Source organism: Alligator mississippiensis, chromosome 5 (genome assembly GCF_030867095.1).
Source record: "Alligator mississippiensis isolate rAllMis1 chromosome 5, rAllMis1, whole genome shotgun sequence".
NCBI lineage: Eukaryota > Metazoa > Chordata > Crocodylia > Alligatoridae > Alligator > Alligator mississippiensis.
Genome location: NC_081828.1, coordinates 133469629 through 133497602, shown reverse-complemented (window position 1 = coordinate 133497602; position 27974 = coordinate 133469629). Strand labels below are relative to the sequence as shown.

General features: G+C 41.8%; 1 protein-coding gene across 25 annotated transcripts in view; it reads right to left on the bottom strand.

Moving 5' to 3' along the window:
- Positions 1-27974, bottom strand: part of CLASP2 (cytoplasmic linker associated protein 2) — a 218126-nt gene that overhangs the window by 75396 nt on the left and 114756 nt on the right. For all 25 annotated transcript variants that reach the window (XM_059728738.1, XM_059728722.1, XM_059728727.1 and 22 more), the window contains 9 exons: positions 25341-25433; positions 24491-24636; positions 21500-21635; positions 16959-17029; positions 13300-13359; positions 10873-10950; positions 10061-10228; positions 6290-6345; positions 3332-3505 (listed from right to left, as the gene is read on the bottom strand). In XM_059728738.1, the coding sequence (XP_059584721.1) occupies positions 3332-3505; positions 6290-6345; positions 10061-10228; positions 10873-10950; positions 13300-13359; positions 16959-17029; positions 21500-21635; positions 24491-24636; positions 25341-25433 (982 nt within the window). The remainder of the gene's footprint in view (positions 1-3331; positions 3506-6289; positions 6346-10060; positions 10229-10872; positions 10951-13299; positions 13360-16958; positions 17030-21499; positions 21636-24490; positions 24637-25340; positions 25434-27974) is intronic.

The window sequence follows — 27974 nt, the reverse complement described above, 5'->3', positions numbered from 1 at the left end:
AACTAAGCCTTAAAGAGGTCATTCAAAAGAAATCCAGAAGAAACAGCTTTCACACAGTATAAACACAGTTATTTTCCTTTTAAATTGTAAAGTACTGTAAAACCTACTCATCGCTCATGTGACATAAGACAAAGAAGAAAATATTTATTTATACAGGGAAAGTGCCCTGCAGCATGCAATACATCAGGCTTGTCTAACATTAGGCCCGCCAAGACATTTTCTGAGGCCCAAGGTGCTGCGATGGGAAATGAAAGTAAACACTGTTTACTTTCGTTCCCACTCCTTGTCCCTCCCCCAGCCCCTTAGCAGCTTCCTAATGGCTGCTGAAGGGCTGGGGAAGGACAAGGTTCCCACATGCACCGTGTCAGCTTGACGTTGCCAATGCGGTGCGTGTGGAAAAAAGAGTAGCCATGTGCTGCTTGGGACAGGATGAACCCAGCCGGAGCAGCAGGGGCTCGGTTGCACTTTCCCCCTACTTGCACCAGCTGGTCCCGAGTGGCACACGGCTCTGCCGCTGCCTCTGCTGGCTGGTGCCAACCCAGGAGGGTCTGTCCCATCCAGAGCAGCATGCAACTGAAGCCAGATTCCCATGTGCTACTGGGGATGGGAGGAGGCTGGCCAGGTTGGCACGGGCCAGCGGAGTATATATTTTTATTTATATAAAACATTGTTACATTTCTTGTGTGCCCTTTACTCAAACCCTACTGTCCAGCAGCACCAATTTATGAAGTCAGGGCTGAAACTACAGGAGCTATGGACAGACATTACACATAAACCAGTTTAAGTATCAGAAACTGGTTTAAACCTGTAACAGAACAGATGTTCAGTGCACATAAACCAGTTTGAAAACGGCTGAAACCAGTTTGAGATAAACCTGGTTGAATGTAGTATCAGACTTGCCTGATTTGGGTCAAACCAGTTTATGCAATGTCTGCCCCAGACCCTTATCTTTTTACTGTTATCTACTTGACCAAAAGGAGTCTCTTCTAAAAGTTTTATTACCTGTCAAACTCCATATTAAAACACTGTTTAGAAAGAACAGCAAAGATCAAATTCTCGCTATTTCATTTCTATCCCAGTACACTCAAATTCTGTCTTATCTACAATATCAACATCTGTCATGCATAGTATCCACATATTTCTATCAAACATATCTTCAGTCAGGTCATTTTTCCATTCATTCAAACTCAAGACTAGCAGCTTTTTGTAGGAGTCCAAATGGTACTTACAAGAAGCAATGCTTTCCAAATACTAAAGGAGCTGTTCAAATATTCACTGGGAATGAGCCCAGAACATACAAAATACAAGACATGAAACTGGTAGCATCAGCAGTTCCTTCCACTACTGTCATTTCCTTACATACAAGTCCCAGTATTTACTACACTAAAGATTAGCGTGTGCTTGTGAACAACACTGCAAGTGCTGGGAATTAAACATGTAATCCTTTAGATATGGGGTGTAAAACATGCAGCCTCCAGACTAGACCTCCTTTCTGGACTACCAGTGCACCATGGAGTTTGAGGACATGGCCAACAGTAGGCCATGCCTACTGCAGAATCTGGGACCCTGGTAAACATAACCATCAGCTTCAGCAGGGGCAAGTGAGGGCTGTGCTCTTCAACTTGACCCACCACCACTTGCAAAGCCTCCACCATGGCAAACAGCTGTCTGGTCCATAGTTGCTTGCCCAACACTTGCTGCGATGGCCGCAGCTGCCAACTCAGGTCCCAGGCCAGATCCAGCCCACAAGAAGCCTTGTGGTCCGCATCCAACCTGGAGCAAAAGGTAATTTTGATGTTGCTGTTTTAGATGTTCTTATAGCATAACACTATTCAACCCAAGGTTCAGTTTCTTTTTAAGTAATGCCCAAAGTAATCCTTATATTTAATCAATATGAATAAAATGTATTACTGTCATAGGCAGGATAATTTTGTTGTTCTGTATTAACTCCTCACTTTGACCTCTTTTTTCTTCTCCCATGTCCATCATTCTAACGCCTCTTCACTTTCACTTCACTTCCCAGGTGCTTGTAAAATAAAGGACTAAATTTTGGCTTTGCCTTGAGAACCCCGATAAAGAAAAGTGTTGCACCCCAAGGGAGGCCACGGACAGACTGTCAGCAACAGTGTTTTCCACTTTCACAATTTTCAAGGCACATGCCTTGAGATACTTAATGTTATGAAGAAATTTTCAATACTCCTGAGGGGAGGGGAAGGGGGGGTGGCACTGTTCCAGTGAAGATCTTAGTTCTCGAAAAAGTTTCCAGCTTTCATGTTTGCAAAAATGGTTGAATACATTGCCGAAACCCACCTAAAGCCTCATAAAACAGAAGACAAATTAAAAAAGGACCATATGCACACATTTTCCCTCCTCTTTCATGACTTTTACTGATTGTGTTGGGTCATATTGGAATTACTATCTGCTTCTAGGTTCTCTTTGGTACTCTGGATGGTATCTTGAAAGAAGGGAAATGAAGTAGTACTGTGAAAGTTATATCTCCCCTTCCCCCTGCCACTATCCAGAGCATAAACAGTCTGCATAAGGGTGTCTCATGCTTCCTCACTGATGGTGCAATTGCAAAAAGCTGGGTCTGACTGGGATGGGTAACAGTTCTAACTGTAGAAATGCCATCTGTGATAGACTTTTCCTCAGGCAAAAAAGTGATAGCAGAACTTTTTTGTCTAAAGAAAGTGCATTAGCCATCACCAAAAAAGCCAACAAGTAAAATAGAGTTGAATCAGCATTCTTAGGAGGAAACACTTGATACCTACATTGTGCGCTGTATAAAACACTAACAGATTTAAAGATGAAATTATTTTACTCCACTTCTGAGACGTATGTAACTATGCGTTAACTACAGAAATGTTGAGTATAATTTTAAATGCGAGTGGTCTGTAACGGTGACTCTCACACTGCTCCTAAAAACTGGCAGATACCATGATTGCTACAGAAAAGGCATTTTTTCATTTATCTGCTTCTAGAGAACATGGCACATCTGGATCTACCTCTTACAAGAGCATTACGAAGATGTATTCTTTGCACTGGCCTTCCTTCTCAGTAAAGGGAGCTGTAAAGGGCTAAAGTACACTTGCAAACCCTCAAGTTAGTCAAAATAATCCTTCCAAAGAAAACTGAACCAAAAAGGGAGGAGAGAGGTAATTCCTACTCGGACAATAGAGATGACAAACTTCAAGGACAAGGTGCCTATAAACTATCAAGTCTGTTAAAAATACATTAACTGATGCTTTTCCTGAACAGGACTATTTTTTGCCTTACAATTTGCTTAAGGCAAATGTCAACAGAAAATTACTGTAAACACAGATCCCCTCACCTAGTGAAGCATATGACCCTGGAGGCAGACCAGCTGCAGACAAACGTCCAGCCCCTGATGACTGTCCAGCAGCAAGCCGTGCCTTTGCACCTGCAGCAGCATTAACATCGATGTCGCTGCGTGACCTCTGCAGTGCTCCTGGACTTGGGGCAGTTTTGCTGCTGCTTCCTGAAACTGCAAGGATTAAATATGATAATATTCCAGCATTTCATAATTTTGAGTATGTGACACTGCAACTGAATTTCATATTAAAGTATGCTTTTTGTAACTATTTATTAACAAATCATTGCCATGTAAATACCTAGAAGGAAACGAAAACCATTACAACAAGCTATTTTTTGTTTTAGGGAAACGTTAGGTGATGACAGAATTCCCAAGCCTCACTACTCAACAGAGTGTCATATTAGAAATTAACCCATCCAGAACATGTCTTTTCCAGTGATTTTAGTAAATATAAAACTACTGACTTTACCTGCATATATAAAACCAGACACATTTTTCAAACACTGATATTCCAGAACTTTCCACGATCACTATATATTTTTTAATATAAATTTTTAAAGATTAAGAAAAAAGCAAACTGAAAAAACATTCTATTGTGTGGAACCCTACAGGGTTCACGCCTCATTCATCACAGGGGCACAGAAGGGAATCGGTGAGGTTTTATTCACGAAGGCGCCCCTGGGGGTTACAAGAAATAATGGCCACAAGCTACCAGAGAGCAGATTTAGACTAGACATTAGGAAGAACTTCTTCACAGTTCGAGTGGCCAAGGTCTGGAACGGGCTCCCAAGGGAGGTGGTATTCTCCCCTACCCTGGGGGTCTTCAAGAGGAGGTTAGATAAGCATCTAGCTGGGGTCATCTAGACCCAGCACTCTTTCCTGCCTATGCAGGGGGTCGGACTCGATGATCTATTGAGGTCCCTTCCGACCCTAACATCTATGAATCTAAGGGCATTTGGGCTACGGACAGACATCACACAAACAGACATCACACAAACTGGTTTAAGTGATCAGAAATTGGTTTAAACCTGTAACAGAACAGAAGTTCAGCACGTATAAACTAGTTTCAAAATGGCTGAAACTGGTTTAAGATACACCTGGCTGAATGTAATATCAGATTTAACTGATTTGGATTAAACTGGTTTATGCAATATCTGTTCCAGTCCCCTTCCTGGTTTAAGTTAAACCAGAGTCTCTCAGCATCCCTGATATTTTGCTGCCCTGTGCTGTCTGCTCTAGGGAACAGGGCCCCTCTGCTCCCTAGCTGGAGCTTCGCCAGAGACTGCAGGGGGTGGGTGGGTGGGTGTGTGTGTGTGTGTGTGTGTGTGTGTCCCCGTCCGTCCGTCCAATTTCACTGGGACAGGAACACAGAGCAGTGTCCACTAAGGGCTTTTTGGACCTAAGCGACTGGTCAGCTGGTAATGTCCCTCCACTCCTTCCTTGGAAAAAGCTGTTTAAGAAGAGCTTAAACTAATGAGACAGGCTTTTGTTTTGTTAATGGGCTAATAAACACTGTGTTATCAGCTCTCTGCTGGCTCCATCGCTCATCCAGTTTGCAGACAGTAGGAAGAAGCAAGGAGAGGGAAATTAAAAAGTTCAGCATCATCAACAGATGCATGCACTGCTCCCCACCCTCCTTTGCCTCAGAGTGCTAGCTGGGGGCTGGGGTCTAGCAACACTCCTGCCCCTTGAGCAGCAAGCGGGGAAAAGCCAGGGACAGTGTAGGCAGGGTGTGGGTTTACATCCCTTCCTAATGAGAGCATCCTGCCAGGTCCTAGACACCCGCCCCCTTAGTTCAGCACTGTAGAAGGGAAGGGAGGGAGGTTCTAGCACCACCTGGCTTCTAGCCTGAGCCACTGCAGGCATATGCCTGCATTTCCTCAGTCCAGATGGAATGTCTGTACAGTTGCAAACCGGTTCAACCTAGGTAAGTTAGACAAACCTGCAAAGATTGAATCAATTTAGGCTCAGGCTTTTTGAATGTCTGTCCCTAGCCCTACATTCATAGCAGACTTTGCTTGAGCTAACAGAATAACTAATGGATGTACTAGTATCAATATGTAATATGACTAGTCAAAGGAGAGAGATAACTACCAGTAGCAAAACAGTGTTCCATTTCTGAAATCATGGATTTCATTCCAGGTTGTGCCCCTATGAACTGTTCTGTGCTCACCTGTCCATTCAAAATGCCCATTTTATTGTGTTTTATTATTGTGTTTTGTTCCCCTTCCTAAATCTGCTTTCACCTGATCTCTGCCCCTTCTCCCTCTCCTCCTTATCACCTACAGCCCACTCTGCATTCCACTCATCCTCCTTTCCCTTTCTCCTGAATCTGCCTGTTCTCAGTTTTGCCCTCAGTACTACAGGAGCAAGAAGCATGACCATCTGGAAAAATTCAGCTACAGCAGTTCCAAACTGGGGAATACCCAGAACAAACAGAGCTCAGTGAATGCTATTTGCCAAACCAGTATGCTTCAGCTGAGCAAATGAGAACTGAAATTCATTTGGCTAGATCTGGGTGAATTTTCCTTGTGATATCCCTGATATCACACCACTGTTTAAAATGCCAACCTCTGCCTCAAAGAAGGGAGCCAGTTGAGGTTCACAATGAAACAGCTGTAAAACAAAGCACACAGAAGAAGAAAATATTTTCCCAAACTTCACACTGAAGCAGCGGACCATTCTAGGAAAGCATTCTTTACAGAGGTAGACATCCATTATGGAAAGTTGCACTCTGAACACACAGGGCCACAGAGTGTATAAGCAACTGAAAACAAGATGATAGCACCATCTGTAGTCATGCAGTTTTAATTTAGAGTAAAGACCAAAAAATATTAGAAAAGACTTGATCAGAACTCAAGGTTAATTAAAAAAATATGAGAATGATGGCCTGTCCAAGTGTACAATTTAAACAAAATAATTCTATTTTTGTGTACAGTAAAACAATAAGCATACCTCTACTGGCTATACTTGCTGGGCTGGCTGTAGACCATTTAGAGGGCAGAGGGCGACTGAAAGATAAGCAAGGAATAACTGCTTCAGTAAAAATAAGTCAACGATGTATATTGCACCCAAAAATCAATTAGGCATTTTTGGAATACAGAAGAACCATACTCTTAAACCCTTCATATTTTTCCTTCATTTTCTAAAACATATTTCAGGTAACACATTACTTAGAACAACATACATAACATGCACATCCTACCATTTCTGCTTTTGCACATTATAAAATTAACCCCTTGCTACAGCATTAATGTCTTTGGTGACTGACAACGTAATATAAATCCTTCAAGAATATGAATGGCAGAATATAAGGTACAGAAATACTATATTTTCCCAGGAACAAGTTTGGGCTGGAAATCAGAAAACACATTTCTAACCATGGGGTGTGACCAGCCTTCCAGGAAGAGTAGAGGCTAAACAACCCAAGATGAATCTTACTACATGCATAAACAAAAGGATTATATGATGTGGTTGCCTGCAATCATTCCTTCCACTACTAAATTCTGATCAATATCTACCCAAAGTGGCATGAAATGTGTTGGAAGCATTGGGGCAAGATTCTGCTTCTTTTGCTATTCCTCTTCAAATTTTTGTTTTTTTACATAACTTATTCTGAACCTGTTCCCCACCCCTTTCTACCATTTTCTCTTTGATCAAGCTGACAGTGAGGAAAATTGCATAATTTAAATTTCCTGATCTTCTCTGAAGCTGTAAACCCCTCCCTCTGCTGATGAATAAAAACCCAAGAGTAATATTTGCACATATTGAATAAAAAATTATATTTCTGCAGGTAACTTGTAATTAAGGTGTTTATGGTAATAGCATTTACACAAAAATAATATAACTGAAATTAAGAGCAGAAAAGGGGAAACTCATAGCTAAGATCTAACTGCGTCTCTGAATACATCTACACTCTGCTTCAAGGAGCTACAGAAGCTTGTATAGATGCATATAAGATAGCTTTCTAGCCAACTCAGGTCTTGGACACAAGTTACATTTATGGAGTTACATTTAATATGCCCTTATAGTGCTACAAAAGGCAAGTGCGCATACATGCAGCCTGTCTGTAGTGCCACAAAGTGCTCGTTTCAAACAAATTTCCTCAGCCTGAAGAAGGGTTTTTAAACCCAAAACCTTGCTAAAAATTTTTTTTCCAACTATTTAAGTTGGTGTAAAAAAAGATATCAGATTCACCCGAAGAACCTTGTCCACCTATGTCCTTAGACCAGGGGCAGGCAATTATTTTGGGTGGAGAGCCGCTTACCCAGTTTTGGCAGGCTGTCAAGGGCCACATGGATAGCCACACCCTTTGACAGGTGTCTCCCCCAGTCACCATCTTGGGACCAATATCTCAATGATTTGGGACCAATGTCCCAAGGCCAGCACTGGTGGGGCCTAAAGCAAGGCACAGGCTGGTAGGGGTCTATGGAGCCAGGCTGGGCTGCACCAGCAGGAAGGGGGGGAGCTAGCTCACCTCCATACAGCTCCTGCAAGCTGGGACCCCGTGCTCCTGCCACCCTGCTCTGGGCCCCGCTGGCACTGACCCTGGGGCACCGGTGCGGGCCCTGTGCTCCTGCTGGCTCCCTGTCCACTCACTCCCAGTGCCCACCAGCCCTGTGGTACAAGTGAGGGGCAGCGCACAGCCCCAACCCTCTGCTTACTGACAGGGAAGAAGCTGGTGATGAGCACAGGGAAAAGTGGCCCCTCGCCCACCCCATGGCCGGTGCTCCCTGCTGCTGGCACTCACAGCCCACGCGGGGCTGTCTGGAGCAGGTACAGGCAGTCCCAGGTGGGCTATAAGCGGCTGCAGCATGAGGCGCTGGCCACAGTGGGTGAGGGGTCACTCTGCCCTGCGCTCAGCACCAGCTTGTAACCTGGCCCCATGCCCGGTGCCCCACGCTGCAGCTACTCGTAGCCTGCATGTGGCTGCCTGTGCCTGCTCCAGACAGCCCCGCGTGGGCTGTGAGCACCTGCAGCAGGGAACGCCGGCCATGGGGCGAGCAAGGGGCCGCTCTTCTCTGCGCAGGGAAGGAGTCCAGGGAAAAGCAGCCCCTCCCCTGCCCCATGGCTGGCGCTCCCTGCTGCAGCTGCTCACAGCAGGCACAGGCAGCCCCAAGCAGGCTGTGAGCAGCTGCAGCGCGGGGTGGGGAAGGGGCCGCTTCCCTCCACCCTGCGCTCCTTCCCTGCCCCGGGTCCCCCCGCCATTCTACCCGCCCACTTACCTGAGGTTGCAGCATGGGGCAGCCATGTGCTCCCAGGCCAGAAACCCCGGTAGGGGCTTCCAGCTGTGTGTGTGTGTGTGGGGGGGGGGGGGGGGGGGGAGAGGGGGGGGCCGGGCCGGGCAGGCCCTGTTGTTGGAGGAACATTTTTGACAGGAACCAAGGGCAGAGAAACATTAATTTTCTACGTTTTTTTAGGGGCTTCACGGGCCAGATAGAATGGCTTCGTGGGCCAGATCTGGCCTGTGGGCCATATTTTGCCCATCCCTGCCTTAGATCAACACAGCTACATTCTACACCCCCGTTTCAAACAGGAACTTGTCTGTAATGCTATGTCTCTTGGTGCCCCAGCATCCCAAAGTCCTCAGCTCTCCCTCTCCCACCCTCCTGCTCCCTGTGAGAGCAGCAGCTGTGCTGAGGGCCTTGCTGCTCCCACCAGAGCAGCAGAGACTGGTGAAGCTGCCCCCACAGGTGTCAGAGAGCTGCCTCTGTTGCGAGGTCTGCCCAAAAAGCTGCTGCTGAGAGCAGCAGATTAAAGCAGCAACTGCCAGCTAATCACTGACAGCCTGATCTGGGGTGGTGACTAATGCTCTAGGCAGGGGGCTCTGAATGTGTATTCAAGGACTCAGGCACCAATAGGAGTGCATACAACAGAGAATATGCAAGGCTGTACAAGCCTGTTGAGATCCTGCATACACAGGACATTAGCTTGCAATGGACTTTATGTCAGTGTGGATATACTGTTATTGGTAACTTAGCTAGCTTTAATTTAGCTATCTTTCTGTGTTGAGCAGAAATGCCCACAGAATTCGGGGAGTTTTTGTACTTATTCTGAAGCATCTAGAGTCAGGGGTGGGCAAAATGTGGCCCGTGGGCTGGATGTGGCTCACCAGGCCATTCTATCCAGCCTGTCAGGCCCCTAAAAAATGTAGAAAATTAATATTTATCTGCCCCTGGCTGCCTGTCATGTGGCCCTTGATGACTTACCAAAACTCAGTAAGCAGCCCTCCGCCCGAAATAATTGCCTGCCCCTGATCTAAGCACTGCCTGATGTATCACAGCAATGCCACACTTTTGCATGTTTCACAATCTGTCTTAAACCAAATGGAAGGAAGTAGCACTCAGTCTCTTTCTTAATATGTTTTCATTGTTCCATATCTTAGGTAAGTGATACACTTACTGCTTTACTGTGAAAATGATTGTTTGGTTTGATAACTTCAATGATCCTTCAATGTAATACAGTGCACATATTCAGAAATTATTCATGAGCAAAGTGCTAAACTACAATTAACTTCTGCCTTTAGCTTCTACTGTGCCATGCTAACTGCAAAGGGTCAATATTAACTTCATTTTAACTAACAGAATTACTACACAGAAACAGAAAACTGGTATGTAATAGAAAAGTTCATCATTAAACCTGAGTGAACATGTGAACTGCACATAAACAAGCAACAAAACAAAAATGTTGCCTTTTCAGGCTGATGATCACTTAAGTGACCCTTACTTGAGGCTCTCCTGTGAGCTGGAGGATGACCTGTCTGATTGAGGAAGAGATGCTATGCTGCCAGAATTCTTCAAGTAAGTCTGGAGACTTCTCTGATAGGATGGCTCAAGGGAATTGTACAGAGCTTCTGCTTCACTAGGGAAGTGATTTCTAAGACCTAGATAAGCTCTGAAAGCAAAAGAAACAATAGATATAATTGTTATGCAGTTATGAATAATAAGAGAGGAGGCAGGAGAAAAGAGGACAAGTAGGTAATGCAACAAAAGGGGAAAAAATCAGGGTAAGTATATGCTCTCTAAATATATTTGCTATCCAGGTTGTAGAGGCATTCAGCACAAGCCTGAACTCATTTTTTCAAAATCATTTTATCCACCCATGTCCACTCTAAGAAATTCTTTACATACTCTTGCTGATATAGGTCTTGTTGCCCATAAAAAACCCCCACAAGTATGGGAGAGGAAGATGAATAACTTTCTGGCATACTTGTTCACAAAGAGAATGTTAATTGTTCAATGATTCTACTAATCAAGTAGGAGGAACAATTCAATAGCAATACTAACCTGCATTACTCAAATTTGTTAAGGTCCTTAGATTCTAAAAACAACGCTCTTCCTATGTTTTATTAAAATGGGTAGGAAACTTTGAAATGGAGAAACACACTCAGTTCAAGGTCATTAAAATAATCAACTAATCAAATTTTAACCCAGTGATTAACAGCTGAATACTTCAAGAACATTACAGTAACTAAATCTCTCCATTACATCAAAATACCTATGCTTTCAATCAAAGTTAAAAGCCGAGTCAAAACTTACTTTCTTGCCTCCACTCGTGCCTCAGCATCAGCATCATGGATTCCCTTCTTGATCGTTTCAACCAAGACAGCTGCATGCCTAGAAGACAAACAGTCCTCATATTACCTTTTACTGCTACATATTTAGCTAAAAAATAGATAACTTTTAACCTGTTAATTAAAGTTTCTCCAAGCCATCTGGCAGCCTAGAGGCTCTCTCAGGCTGTATCAGGTGCTAGTTATTTCTTATTCACAAAGTGAAATCTGTCTAATCTGTAAAATTAGAGTTTATTGGTATAAACAGGTACAGCATCTTAGAAAAAAACCTTTAATTTTAAAACAGGTTAGACACGGCAAAACTTTTGCTATGCCAAAGAATGATAGAAGACAGACTTCCCTGTATTTTGGGATACAGTCAAATTGCCTGATTTAATCCTAAAAAAATAAATTTGGGGATCAACCAGGTCACAAACAAAAACACATACCAATGGCCTGATAATGATTATTTACTCAACACACAACAGAGTAGCGAGAAACAAAGAATTGTCATTGCCTGTAAAATATCCTTACAAGATTAGGAAAAGATGATCTTACATTTAAGGTACTTGGCTGGGATTAAGGACACTGGGTTTAATTCCCTACAAACATTTTCTATACTGTATCTCACAATGCATAAGTCAAGGTTTGAACCCCCCAAATTTACCCTTAAAATTTCCACCTTGATTTATACACCATATCTGGGCTCTAGAGAAGTTGGATCAGGCCCCTGGGAGCTTGGGCAGCACCCGGATCACTGCCTAGCCTGCTGGCAGCTCACCCCGGCCTCCCTCCCAGCTCCGCCCATGGTGTGAAACAGCCCTTTCCTGGGCAGCACCAGGCTTCTTGCCAGCCACAGCAGGCTGCTGAAGGAAGAAGTGGCAAGGGGCCCAATCCTGCTTTCAGTGGAGCCTGCCCGGTCCCCACCCCCACAGCGGGCTGGATAGCCCCTGAGCTTCAGGAGGGAGCAATCCTTCCCTCCATGTTTGTGGTGTCTCCCAGGCCCAGCCAGGGGGCTGCCAGTGGGATGAGTGGTGCCCGAGCTCCCAGGGGCCTGATCCAACTTCCCTGGAGCCTGCCAGCAGAGCCCAATCTTTTTTTTCGCGACAAAGATCAAAAGCAAGGATGAAGATGCAGAAACTTCCAATGTCAAGGATCCATACAGTGAACAAATTACTCATTTGGAATATTTGACAAGTGGATCATTATAAAATGTGGGTTGACTCAATACACTGAATATATAAAAAAACCTAACTTTTTAAATCAAAGGTTGGGGTCGACTTATACACTGTGTTGACTTATACACCGTGACAAATGGGAATTCCCCTGTTTCAGAAGGGAAGGAAAGGGATAAATATATTAATAATTGTGACATTCTGATAACAATGTGCCATGTCAATACATATCTAAAGAGGTTTTAAACCCAATCCTAAAACCATGTAAACAAAGTGCATTGATCATTATCAACACTAATACATAATAAAATACTGGCGATGGCAAAAAAAAAATAAAAAAATCACAAACTAGTATCTATCTAGGTCAGCAGTTTTCAACCCTTTTTCATTTGTGGATCACTTTGGAAATTTCGAATGGAGGTTGGACCCCTTTGAATTGCAAGTGAGGGTACTCATATACTTTTGATTGATCACAGTCATCTTTCATGGACCCCTCACACAGCCTACAGACCTCTAGGGGTCCACAGGCCACAGGTTAAAAGTGACTGAGGTAATTGGGATGTAGTCTTTTCTTCTCTGATTGTGCATTATTGAGGACATGGACATGCATTACATTTCTAGTGACAGAAGTGCCTTTTTCTCCTGCTAGAGATGAGGAGAGTACAGGTGCTCCTGCAGTTCCTCCAGCAGTAAATATGCTGAATCTGGGAAAAGATCTTCCTCTACCAACAAGGAAGATCTTGTCTAGGGTCATGCAGGAATGAAAGCCTGTATGCTTCCACTTCTCCACTCCTTCCTTTCCCACTATGAATATACCTATCATTGCATTATTTTTCAGACAAACAGATCCAGGTCCATCTACTAAATTCTTATAAAATACCTGTTTATCTTTTAAAGATAATTATTTTAAATAATAATTTGTTTTGCATAACATGACTGATAAGAGAAACAACACAATTTAAGATCATTTTTACCCATAAAGCAAACCTGTTAACTCATATACAGCATTCTAGATTCCAATGCGTGTTTAAAATGCATGTTTAAACAGCATTAAAAAAAAAAGACAGTTTATAATTTTAACAGATTGTTAATTGTAGCGATGGCCTAAATACTGCTACCACACTCTGCATAACTCTTATTTCAGACTTTGGTCATCTGTACAGAACTCAAAATAAAGATTCTTGTTTTCAAATTAACAAGTTTCACAGATGAGGAACATGCATGCTCTGTGCCCGTACCTTTCCAAAGAATGTGTTTGCCACTCTTGCAATAACAGGTCTAAAAATTCAAAAGAGCGCCTGAGAGAAAAAGCAAAAGAAAAAAAGGTCAAAACACAATAATGCTCTACTGGGCTGAAATAATAACCATCTTCTTCTCCCTGTGGGTAAATAAACATATGTAATAATAAATAATTACATGTAATACAGAATACTTAGCTAAACAATTTTCTAATATACCATACTTACCTGAATCTAAGATGACCCCCTCCCCCCCAATAATCAGGTTCTTTAAAGGAAAAATTATAAATTTGTTACAATTTTCCAGGCACAGAATCTAACTAATGGAGGGTCATCTTGAATTTGTCCCCTCTACTACTGCAGTGGGAAAAGTAGTGCAGGGGAGTGGGCAGGTGGTGGGGGTGGGGTGTGCAATTCCCTTTGTCTTCTGTTCCTCAAAACTTCCTGCAGCCTGCTCACCCCCATCATCACCGCTCTCTGCAGTCTCTGCTCCTTCCCCGCCTTACTGTCAAACAGCTGTGGCTACATACCCTCCGGGGTCACATGGAAGAATGGCCTCTACCCAGCCACACAGCATTATCCCAGGACTTGAGGTGCGCTGCAGTTTCAATGCAGTCTGTGCCCCATGAGAGCTGGAGCTAGAGTTGTGCCAGACCATGGGTGTGGGGGAGATGGCTGCTATTAGTCTGACTCTGGCCCTGACCTGAAATCCAGTAAGAGGGGCTTTTTTCCCCCATGCTGAATGGGGAAAAACCTCGTGTTGGGTTTGAGTAAATAGGGTAATGTTACTAAACTTGTATACAAATGGTAAAATACGAACTGAACACACAAAGTAACAAATCACACTGCATTTTAAAAGTTTAAAAGGTTTAATCTGATTGCCTGCTGTTCAACTAATGACATCAAATGCATCTATTTTAATATGTTTACCATATAACATGGAACAGGAAAATATAATTTGCAAACTGTATAAACAAACAATTTTTCAAAATTACATAAATCCAATTTGAATAAACATGCATAAATTATTAATATATAGTTTATATGCTTTTAATGTGTATATATCCATGTTTCCAAGCCTTTTTTGACCCAGGGTACTCAGAAAATACCACCTCTTAACTTTAACTCAGTTTTTGACTACAGAAAATAACTGAGCAAGCCTTCTGTCACAAGGACCTCTGAAAAGACCACAACAGGTCAGGATGCTTTTGAAACTCTGGATTCCTATTCGAAAACTTTGGGATTATTTTGTGAATCACGTATAGGTGTTTGCACATCTAATGGTGTTAATAGTGCATGGACAGCTTTGGTCACCCTTAGAAGCATCTCATGGACACCTAGAGTGCCACAGCATCCTGACTAAGCATCACTGAGTCAGGATCTTGACATATTTAACTGGTCAAGATGGGCCTATAACAACCCTAAGTAACTGCTAGACCTTAGTTCCATAAATCTTGTTTTCCATGTTTGTACTTTTATTTGTCATTACTCACTCTGTCCTATAAATGAAAATATAAGCCCCCTGGCTGCAGAGCACTAGGGGTACATGCTCGCGCCATATTCTGGGGCACTCCAGAAAACAGGATATTTGCACCAGTATATGCACATGGCATGCCACATTTTGTAGCACTGCAAATTCCCTTCAGATCCTTGGCACTTCAAATGAATGCCTCTCCATACCCTAAGACAGGGGTGGCCAACTTGCAGCACATGTGCCATGGGCAACCAGCACAGTGGCAGATAAGGCAGGGAGGAGAAGTCAGTGCACTAGATCAGCCAGGAAAAGGGATTCAGAGTGGCACTTGGGGAGAGTGCTGGGCTAATTTGTTGCATGCCTAGCAAAAACACTGGCCTCCACTCCCTTAAGAGACAGTAAACCCTGTCTTGGAATTCACCTTTTGTAACAGTCTGCGGGTAGCTGGTTTCTAAAAAAAACTTGAGAGTCTAACTCCCAAAACACCCAAGACACATTTTAGTGTCCCCTTCATGGCCTCTAATCAGCTCCTGAAGGGCACATTTCATTACCGCATTCACTCAAATACTCCGCATTGCTGTAAAACTGAGGAGGAAAACTTTTTATGATTTAGAGCTGGCTCCTCCCCCATAAATAACTTCTCTGCTCCTATGCATAACTTTGTGAAAGCAGTGGTACACGACACAAAAGTTACACAAATTTTCACTACTTCAGTGTGTTCTGAAATAAAGAAACAAAAACTGCTCAGAGTATCATTAATTTTAGCTTACTTTTGCTTGGCAAAGATTATGGGAGAAACCATGGGACCCTTGTAGATTCTTCCCCCCCTCCAGTCTCAAACACTGCATTTTCCCTTCTGGATTGCATATGGAAGATCACATTTACTGGCAAATTTGCTTCCTTTATATTTTAATGACAACTCCAATTCTGAGGATGATTGGCTTAGCCTACTGAAGCCAGGGGTTTTTGTGGTTCACGCTGGTCCACAAGTTAAAGATTTTTCACATATCTAAAAGTCATTTTTAATAACTTACTAGAGGGGTGGGCAAAGTATGGCCTGTGGGCCAGATCCAGCCTGCCAATAGATTCTATCCAGCCTAAGGCTGCCCCAGTGGCACTCCACATGGGGCTAAGCTGCACCTGCTCCTGCCCAGGGCAGCCTGAGCCATGCTCCCAGCCAGACCTGTCCTGTGCCTGCCAACAGCACAGCCCTGGCCCCAGCTAGTGCACATAGCTTCCTGGCAGGACTGCCCCTGCTGCAGCTGCCTGGGTACTGGTTGGCTCCCCTTGTCTCCAGCAGCTCTTCCTCCTCCTGACCAGCATGCAGGGCTCTGACTCCAGCTCCTGGATGCCTTCCACCCACTTTGCCCATCTGGCATGATGAGCAGCTACCTGCAGACAGATGGGAGTTGAAGCCCCATGCACTGGGGCAGGAGCTGCCCAGATGCAGCTTCACTCCCACCTGAAGTGGCAGGAGGAGCTGCTGGAGGCAGGGGGAGCCAAGCAGTACCTGGGGGCTGCAGCACCAGTTCTACCTGGAAGTTGTGTGCTGGCTGGGGCTGTTGGTGGGCGCAGGCAGAAGCGCAACATGGGATGCCCTAGGCAGGAGCAGGCAGGGCTCAGCCCCACATGGGGCACCACAGGAACAGCCATGGGCCAGAATTGCAAGGGGGGGGGGGTAGGGGGGCCTCATGGTGGAATGCACCTGCACTGCACTGCCCCAGCAAGCTATGCTGTATGCACCACCCTGTATCTCACCCCGACAGCCAAGTCCCAGGACCTAGTGTGTGGTCATCCACCTCCCCTACCCCCCAACACACTTGCATCCCTCACACACATACCCTAACCCCTTCACACAATATATAAGAGTAAGACTTTATTCTAGGCTATTATGTAATCACTCCATATACACAACTCAAAAAACAAATTTCAAAGAATATTTTTGTCCTGATCTTTAAAATTAAAATACAGTAGATTACTCTTTAGTATATGATTTGTTTATCATCTATAATTTCTTTAAATGATATCTTCTGAAAGATTTTATGCATGAGGCCCTCAATAACTCACCAAAATTCATTAAGTGGCCTTCCAAGTGAAATAACTGCCCACCCTCTGCTCTACTGGCATAATCAAAAAACATAGAAACGAATTGTTTTAGTAAGGCTGCTGTTTATAAAACACTCACCTTCTAACAGCAACTGATTTTGAAGTGCAGTTACTTGTTATTAAAGGTATGAGTCTAGGCACATGGGTATGCTAGAAAAACAACAAAAGAAAAGCTTTATGCAAGTCAGTCAATGCCAAACACATGCATGAACTATCTTGTGTTAATTAGCTCAATTATAGTAGATAACTTTAAAAAAAACCCTGAATCTAACATGAAACAGGCTAATAATTTTTAACATATGGGTAAAAAATGGACTTTTAATTAAGATATAAAAAGCTACTGAAAATCAATACCACAACCTTGTGATCACACACAATACTGGCTAAACAAAATTAACCTCTGAAGGCCCAAGCACATCATACATTTTCTATCAGGAATCCCACATCGATGTTTCAGTTACATTTCAGATGTATACCACTCACCACAATAAATGAAACAGAATTTAGGCATATAAATTTAACATTAGAGCAGAAAAGCAGATGAAGGGAATTGTGGAACACTGAAAATCATTTTACAACTATCACAATAGATAGTTGCTATTAAAAGAGTAAATTCATCTTGTTGCCAAGAAAACAAGTGAAGAAATACAAATGAATACAAGTATTTAAGAAGAAAAACAAAACACAAACACACACACGAAGAAACAAAAGCAATTCTTCAGGTAAAAGGAAATTAACTTATGAAACCAGTTTGAAAGAATCTACGGAACTTCCTGTTTCTATTCACGGGAACAAGAAAATAAGTCTGAATTAACCTTTAAAGTGGATTAGTAAGCCGACAATAAAACCTTGCATAGACAATTATTCAAGATCAAAGTGACCATAATTCAGTTCATTTTGGAAGTGAATTAAGGTTGCTTTAATTCCGAGTAAGAATATGCAAATAGTGACTTAATGTGGTTAAAATGATAAACTTTAAAATTCACACCTTTAGTTAATTTGCATTGACTTTTCTGAGTGTGTCCAAAAAAAGCCCTAAGGCAGTTCCCAATTGAAAATTAGGAAACAGAGCATAATAAGCAAGTTGCTGTAAATAATAAAGATGTTGGGGGCTTTAACTGCATGATTAGCAAGCCCAGAGTATTCTGTGCACCCTTTTCTCCACAGCTTGCCACTGTAGCATGAACATGCAAAACAACTGAAGCAGCAGGGTTCCAATCAGTTTTCAGCGCACTGCCTACTCGCAGTGTTAAAAAGAAATAAACAAAGACAACTGACTGGTTTTATTTGTAATTTATTAACACTGACAATTTAAAATTCTCTCTCTCAATACTATTATAATTTGTAGTGTTTTCCATAATTTTTTATATATGTAATTTGATCAATTCATAAAGCGTTTAGTAATGAGATACTACAGAAGATGAAGCAGTGTTTTTAAATAGCAGTCCTTATTTTCTACTATTGGATGTCTGAAGTTATATACATTATAACAAACCTCTGAAAAACACTTCACAGAAAAAGTCTGAAATGTAATTAGAATTTTTTTAATAAGAAAAACCCATGGGATGTTAGCTTATGACTTAAACATGTTTTAATCACTTCCAAGACTGCCCTTCTTCAACTTGAAAGTTGTACCCATCATGTGCTTCTTCACAAGTAGTAATCCTAATCACTGGAGGCAGTGCTCAAATGCCAGAGCTGAATCACATCTCCCTGCTGCCAAAAAAGCTCTCTCATACAGCTGGCCCCTTTTCATGACTTGCCTCTAACAGTTTCCAGTTCAATTCAGTAATTCAGGAGTTGGCAATCTTTTTCTGGCACAGGCCATGCTTTGTGATCCAGTACTCTGCCACAGGCTGCAAGTCTCCACCTACTCTCTCTCCCCCCACACTCAGGGCACTCAGCTGCTTGCATTGACCCTTGCTGCTGATCTCCATCTCCACTGCATCAAGAAGTGCAGACATGGCAGAGCAACAGGCTCCACAGAAGACAGAAATGCTGCAGACGGGATGGACATAGGGTGGCCATTAGTCAGGACTGTCCTTGTTTTAAACCCTTTGTCCCATTTCTAAATGAGGTACAGACTGCAAAAAGTCCTATTTTTCGGTTCATTGGTAGAAATGCATGTCAAAGGATTTCTAACACTTAAAAAAAAAATTACAGCCATAGCTGTATCATAGATTTGCCCCCAAACCAACTTGCCTTTATGGTTCCACGTGCAGCATGCATAGATATTACCCCAAATCAAATTTATCCCTGTGGTGTTTGGTCTCTATTTGTAGCATGAAGCTGCGTTCGGTTTGGCCATTTTCTTATCTGTATGTATTACAGTCTTTTATACTTTTAGGATGTAATTGGAAGATAATCAAATGAGATACTTAGCACCTATCCACTGTCTGCCTGTATTGGAGAAATCAACTCCTCTATAGTAGTGATTTTCAACCTTTTTTCACTTGCAAACCCCTAAAACGAAGGTGCAGACCCCTCTGCATTGTAAATGTGGGTATTCACATACTTTTGACTGATCATAATCATCTTTTACAGGCCCCTTAGACACAGTCTGCAGACACCCAGGGGTGTTCGGACCACAACATGAACACCACTGCTCTACAGAAAGGCACCTGAGACAAATGGTGTATCACAGCCAGAAGAATGCCAGGTGTTTCAGGATCCCCAAAAATTGCTGAAGGATTTTAGTGACTCCTGAATAATTAGTATAATGATAATAAGGGGGCTGGCTTACAGGTTTTTTAAGATATCATTTTAGGATATCATTTTTTCCAAACTGCAGATGGGTCCAAGGCCCCACCAGCCAGGGCTGGTAGAACCAGCAAGAAGGCTAATCTCTAAAAACATGTGCAAGGCTCGCAGAAGTTCTAGGGTGTAGCCCAGGGGCAGGCAATTATTTTGGGCAGAGGGCCACTTACCCAGTTCTGGCAGACTGTCAAGGGCCGCATGGGTAGCCCTGCCCCTTGACAGGTGCCCTGCCCCCTGGTCACCATCTTGGGACCAATGTCCCAATGTCTTGGGACCAATGTCCCAGGGCCAGCACTGGTGGGCCCCAAAGCGGGGCACAGGCTGGCAAGGGTCTGTGGAGCCGGGCTGGACTGCACCAGCAGGGAGAGGAGGAAGCTGGCCTAGCTCCATAGAACCCCTGCTGGCTGGGATCCCGTGCTCCTGCCACCCTGCTCTGGGCCCGACCAGCGCTGGCCCCAGGACACCGGTGCAGGCCCTGTGCTCCCACTGGCTCCTGCACCTACTCACACCCAGTGTCCCCAGGCCTGCGGTACAGGCGGGGGGCAACGCATAGCCCCAACCCCTTGCTCGCTGGCAGGAAAGAAGCTGGTGCTGAACATAGGGAAAAGCGGCCCCTCACCTGCCCTGTGGCTGGTGCTCCCTGATGCAGGTGTTTGCAGCCCACATGGGCTGCCTGCTAGCTCCTTCCCAGCCTGGGGTCCTCCCCTGCCCTTCCCCCCACCCCTCCCCCTTACCTGAGGTTCTGGCGCTGCCAGCGTAGCCACATGCTCCCAGGCCAGAAGCCCCTACTGGGGCTTCCAGCAGGGGGGTGGGCACGCTTGGGGCAGGGCTGGGGGGCCCCTGCTGTTGTGGCAGTCCACTGGGCTTCCTCTGGGTCCTACTGCCCTTGGTTCCTGTCATTTTTGACAGGAACCAATGACAGATCAATATTAATTTTCTAAATTTTTTAGGGGCCCCGCAGGCTGGATAGAATGGCTTTGCGGGCTGTATTTTGCCCACCCCTGGTGTAGCCAGATAAGAGGGTAGGAAACTTTTCTTTTTCTTAATATCTTCTAACCTATTGTCAGTTTTGTTTTTTTGCTGTTTTGTCTCCTTACTGCTTCGCTGTGGAAAGAGCAGATTTAGGGCAAGTGATATTTCAGGCTAGCCTTTTCGATGGAAAGGGTGGGGAGGGGAGCTTAAAACTTCTTCCACAACCCAAAGGGGAGGCCACCTGGAGTTGGCAGCTTCAGTATTAGGGGCAAAGGAGCTGACGCTTCTGAATAAAAGGAGTTATCCCAAAGCAACCTTGGTCTTTTTCATGGGATAAGAAGCAGTACAGCAGGGAGAAACTTGGGGTAATGAGGGTACCCTGCAAATGGGTTTGTTATGTGGATAAAATTGTAACTTAAAACAGAAAGTATAAGTTATTTTCTTAATGGATAGTAAGGGTCAGTTTTTTACATTTACAGCACAGGCCAAAAAAAATCTTTATTATTACTCTGATTACAAATATATCCACGATTTACCATTCTTAAAAAAAGTACCAAAGCCCTTAAAGTCATCAGCAAAAAAAAAAAATCTACCTTCTCCTCTTATACTTCCTTGCCAATCTTTTACCACAGTAATAACGATGGTGGTGATAACTGATAACACAACATTTTTGACCTCCTGTCAAAAGTGATTTGCCTAGGAATGAACTAACATTTTAGTCTTTAAATAAAATGGAAGAAAGAAAGAAAGAAAGAAACAAACAAACGGAAGAGCACAAAAATCTGGTTTATAAATGGAAAAACTAAGACGACATCTTTTCTAAAACCAACTAACTAAAGTTATTTTTATCAAGAATATCCAAAAAAAATACCATTATAGATGAATACTTACACGAATAATGAATCTGATTGCTGCACACCCAGAAGTTGCCATGACTTTGGCGCTGTTGGGGACCAGATTAAAAAGAGTAGGCACAATGGCTTCAGCGCCATGGTCAAACTTGTTTCCCAAAACTGTTGAAAGATGGCTATTTAGAAAATTAAATAGAAGTGGTTAATAAAAGCTTCATACCCTAAAAAGAAATTTAAATTTAATTACATATTAAAGCTGAATCAATCAAAAGGATGGCTGTTATAGTACATAATTTTTTGATTTTCAAATACGTAAATAGCTTCTTAGGCAGAAAAGACTGAGAGAATTCAATGATACCCATGTTCACCCTACAGGCAAATTGATAATTAAATGCTCATAGCTAATTTTCCCTGTAAGCCTTATTTTATATGAAATGCTATTTAAAATTGCCATGTTGAAAAAACAGAAGTTTGCATCCTGTTATTTAGATCACACCATTGTATTTTTGACTATTAGTCTTCCATGATAGTATAAACTCAATGACATTTAAACATATTATTAAAATTTAAATCTAAATATAATTTAATGCTCATCCTGCATGACAACTACAATCTCTTCCCCACTCAATTATTTATTCATGATTCTGACCATCAGTGCAAAGCATGTAATAATTTCCATACTCATTAAAATTTAACTCTCCATGGTTTGGAGCAGGGATTTCACCAATGAAGAGCATATGCAAATTGCATACTAAGCAAAAGATTAAAATAGGAAGAGAAAGAAAATGAGATTATGGACAGGGAGAAAGACATTCTATTTTCTGGCAGAAGTCTGGATTATTTTTAAAGTTTCCAATAGGAAAAAACTCTATTTCTCTTTCTGCATCTTTCAGGACTACCACAAACAAAACATTTGATCGCTGAAGTGTGATGCGATTAAATCCCTCATTTCATTTCTATCTTTAAGAAAAGCATCAGTCTAGGCTAAGCTGACAAAATTTAAGTCTTAGTTTCTGACAGTGTTACAGAACAAAATTAGTAGTTAAGCTGAAATCACGTGCCAAGCACTAAGCAGTAAAAGCTTTCAGGGTTGGACTCTAGGTTTATAAGCAAATAGAAGTTACTGAAGTTTGTGTTAAAATTGAGCTGTAGATCAACACTTTGGTTATCAAGAGAATTACAATGTGTAATTCAAATGATGGCAGACTTATTCTTCCAAGAATAACTAAATTTTGTGAACATTTTTATTACAGTTCTCTCCTGTACAGAAACTAATAAAATGTTTCTCCAAAGTTAAGTGATAACTCAACAGGTGAAAATCACTCAAACTTTCATCTGTTAATCAAAGCATTTTGACATGAGGGGAAATGCGAAAGCCAGATCTTTCAATGACATACTGTACTATTTAATGGTATGCTAGGGTCAGTATTTCAAATGTTTCTTTGTTAACAAACGTTGTTTCTTTAATTTATGCAGAACTTGTATAAGGACGTGTCAAAGTGAGTCAGCCACTGATAATATAAAAAAAATTAAGAATGAAATCTGACTGATCAAGTACCTCTGTAACAAAGAAAACTCCAAATGAAATGCATGAGGACATGAAGGTAATACTGGGGAATGATACCTCTTGACATGTCAAAATAATAAAAATAAAAAAACCTGGGCATTTGAATTTAAATAAATGAGAATAAAAACTAAAAAATAAGCCGAGTAAGGGCAACTCACAGAGGTTACCCATGAAAATAAGTTGATACAATCCAGGAGATGGTAATGAGGGACAGAAGATTAACAATGAAGCATACAGCTGAGAGAGGAGACATCAGCACTGGATTGGGCTATCTTCATTGATGGCTAAGCTATAAAAAGGTTCCAGCAAGGTGAGTGCCCAAAATATTGAGCAACCTGACATTTGCACATGGGGGAAGGGGGAAAGCTTCAACCAAACACCCAAGAATTCATGAGCAGGATGACAACTCAAGATGAAAGATGGTCCTGAAAGAAACAGCAAATCGCAGTCTCCATCTACCAAGTATTTCAAGATGAAGGCATCGGTCAGTAAAGCATCAATCACAAGTTTTTTGGGATAGCAGAAAGGTGATCGTGACTGATTAATAGATAAGAAATGAGGAGAACTATGCTAGTAAATGGTTATGCTTGCAAGAAGCCAACAAAAAACAAGAACCATGGAGCCAAGGACTACTACTGCTTCTCCAGGACAATGCATTACCACACAAATGGTAAGTTGCAATGACTGTACCAACCAATTATGGCTTTCAACAGCTTCCCTATCTAGCCTAATAACTAGTTTTGGCTCCTTCAGGACTCCTCCCCAACTTGTAGAAAAACTGTATGTGAAGGGTTTCAATGATGATGAGGTGACTAGAGAGGTCAAGTTGTTCTGGACTAGCTGAACAAGGATTTGGCAAGGCAGGCATCACCAAACTGCAGATGTGCTGCACCAAGTGCACTGAAGACAAGGGGGACTATACTGAAAACAAACAGAATTGAACTTAAACGGCTTTTGTCTCTTTGGCAGACTAGTAACTTTGTGAACTCTTGTCAAAGTATTATCCAAATATAAAGCATAGACATTATTATTATCCACAGGAAATTCAAACTACAAGCTAATATGAATATTTCTGAAGTAAAGAGTTATACCTTTTCAATATGTGTTTGCATAGTCCCATGCTTAGTTCACAATGCATTTATGTAACTTTTCAAAAGAGTTAAGTAAATGGCTAATTGTAAAAGAATATTTTGCTTACTAAAATATTTCCAAGCCCTAATACATAAACTTTTCAAGCTGATTATTGTCTCAGGATAAAACATATCTTTAATGCTATGGAATATGTATATACTAAACCTTAACTAACATCCATTGTCTGCAGCTTTAGAACATGACTTCACTCCCAACCAAGTAATGTGCACAACAGTTAAACACAGATAATCTCCAGTGCCTTGTAAAATTCTGCTTTTTTAATACTAAAGTAACTAACCACTTAATAAATAAATATGCATAAGCTGTACTTACGCTACGGTAATGCACGCTTCTCTAACAACTTGCGATCTGAGATCCTTAGCTGACAGTTTAAAAGCACCATCCAACAATCGTAAATGCTGGAAAAAGCCGTCATACTGTGCAGCTCCAGCAACAAGCAGTGACCGCACTTTCTTAAGCTATAACAAAAGAAAAAGTTAGATGTGAATATATACATAATTTACATCATCATGTCCATGCATATATCTAGCTTTTTAAAAGAGTTGAAGTGTTGACTACACACACTAATTATGTTTCAATGATAAATTAATCTAAATGTTTTTTAAACCTCACCGTAAATAGTAGCTTAACTGGCAGAAGATGCAAGTACCCCAATCCAACAATATTAACTTAAAAAGGTAATAGAGGATGTAGATGAAAAATTAATGGCATTCCTCTACAAAGAAGAAACACTGCTAAAATCAGGACTTTAAATCGTATACTTTTAAATGGTAGCTTTATTTGTTTCTCAGACCTCAATCTTTATATACATATGTGTGGCTGTATATACGCAAAGATCTGTATGCACATTAATCTAGAAACCTGTACACATACGAAATTTAGTGTTGCTGGTGCAAATTCTCAATGTTACAAAGGTGCTAAATTTACCATGTGCAAGTATCTCTAGCTGCAAAGCAAGTATACATATCTGGGCTGCACATAAGATCAGTCAAATGCAAATTGGGATGTAAAAGAGGTCTTCCACGTACAGAAAATATAGGTCAACTCAGCCTCTTCAGCCTATCTAGCATGAAAGCTGCTCGAATTGTCTGAGAAAACTCTTTCAAAATATTTTTTCTTAAAATGGTATAAAAAAAATAAACAAACTGAATGTAAAACATACTGCAATGGTTCGTTGATCCCAGTCATGCTTGTCATCTGAGAGAATTTCCCTGATTTTGTTTAACGTTTCTTCAAGTTCTCGACTGGAATAGATCTGCAACAAACCAAATGAGCCAGATGCTTAATATTTGAAAGTTTATCTGAGAAAAGTGATAGATAATACTTTAGGGTTTAAAAAGTAACAACAAAAACAAAATCTTGAAAAAAAAAAACTATGAAAAAAAGTCACATCTAAAACATGTTTTTTAGGACATATATTTGAATAAGAACAGAACTATTTGGAGTAGAGGAGAAAGGGTGTGCAAGAGATTTTTCACAAGTTTGAAAAGGGCTCTTTTGTGTTCTTAGAAAAGTAAAAAAATTTGAATGCTCAACATTTTTTTTAACAATAATTCTTGTTTTCTAGCCAATCTTAATAATCACAGCAATTCATATAAAATGCATCAGCAGTCCTTTTGTAAGGCATGGAACAAAAGACAAAAGTTCACATCTTAAGAGGAACAAGAATTAGGAATGAAACATAATACACTAACAAGTTGTTAGTAAGAAGGGGGGAGGTAAGGATACATACTGACATGCATGTCATTCCCAGAAACCATGTGTCTGATTTACTCTGACACTTCAAAAACAATTCCAAATCTAATAAAATATAGTAGAAAATGACAAATCTTCCATAACCTTTATTTTAAAAAAAGTTTTCACTTAAAAGTTTTCACTTTTACTTAATATTTCAAATTAAACATTTTCTGATTGGAAAGGCTCAATACATAACATTACATCAACCAAATATGTCCCAAATAGCTCTTACTAGATGTTTTGTATACAGATATATGATTTTAAATGGTTACAGTCTTATGAAAAGAGATCTTATGCTCAGGTAATCAAGATAATTTGTCCCATGACCTATTATATCATAAGGTTCCCACCTGCCATGAACAATTGGACCCGTCTCCTCACTGACTCCCAATTTGGCCCCAATGCTTCTGTCAGTAACAAGGAGCCCTCTACCATACAAGTTGAAACCAAGCAAGAAGATCTTTATGTGCACTGAAGCTACATTTATAAAATAAAAATGTCTATGAATTCTCTTGGAAACCAAATAAGTACACTTGGCTCAGTTTCTACACCCCACAGAAATCTAAGTATACTTCTGATATAACAGCTGCACTGAGGCTAGCGCTCTATTCTTGTTCACAGCACACAAATGTGTCTGATGCAGTTTCACAGGAAGAGAATCTCCTGAATAAAAATTAGCAAATTCTAATTCATTCTTCATAAATGTTCATCTCTTTCATTAGGGGTCAGAAAGGCAAGAGCTATTAACTCATTCCAGAGTTCAACAATTAACCAATATATACAGACTTGATAAGACAATACAAGTGGAACACCCCCCCGCCTTCCCAATCCTCATTGTTCCTTCTTCCTATAAGGTCAAAGATGAGATTGGGTAGCGAACTGAGAAACATGTGCATTAAGCAGTGTACAATTTATTATCCACGTGACTTAATTCTATGCTTTGAAGTTCTTTAAAAATTATTTTCTACCTAAACACCCAGACTGGTATTTAAAACAAAAAAATGTAAAGAATTGGTCTTTTGTTCTTTTCTGTATAGTAAATAAATTAAGATAGCACTTTAATGTACTTCTTTAAAATTATGCACATAGTAGTGTATACTGAAATTTTAGAAAGCCTACTCAAGAAATGGTTCTAGTCAAAACACTCCTATTAATAAGTAACGTCTTGTGTTATTTATAGTATCACAATGCCTACAAAGTAGTCATCAAGCAGAGCCCTGCTAAGTAGTATATTTTACTATATGGCTACATTATCCACACAAGCACAACACAACTTATCTTCATACTCTGTTCAAATGAAGTGTCTCCAAACTGAGAAGGTGCAAGACCTTCACTCTCTTCAGAGAAACTCTCTCAGGAATGATTTAACCCTGGTTGTCCCCTGTGGTGGGCCAATAGAGGGTGCTCCTGTGCTGAGCCACCCACCTCATTGCACCTGACCACCTTCCAGTCTCTGAGTGCCTCCCATGGGGCACCTCACGTCTAGCTGACCTCCCTCCTGGAGCATACCCGCTAGCCTGGGGGTAGTGCCGCCACCACCCAAGGTCTGGTCTGATCCTGGCACTGTGTCCCCTGGGAAACACAGGCATCGTAGTCCTTGAGGGTACTTGACCCACTTCAAGAACTTGGGGTGCTTCCCTCAGTCTGAAGCACAAACAGTGGTCTCCCAAGGCCAAAGCCAAACCAAGGGGACCCCAAGGCATAATCTACACCCACTCCCAATAAGTCTTCCATGCTAGGTACAAAGGAGAACTTTATTGGTTACAAGGAGTAAGTTTGGAATAGGATACAGGGTTGAGCAGTATCAGAGAAATCCCACAGAGCAAACAGGGTGGCTGGAGTAGCCTTTGATCACACATCTGAGTTACCACAAGCTACATATTTAGTTAGATCTCAGGTAGCTTACTCACAAGTATCATCCAGAGGCAGGTGGAGATTCCCTCTGGAGGCAGACAGTTCATTGATCATGAGTTTCAAGAAAGAGAGCAAGTTTCAGATGGTCCAGTTCTTCTTTCTGAGTTTTCATCATGACTACTCCCCCTCCTCCTGGGCAGTCCTT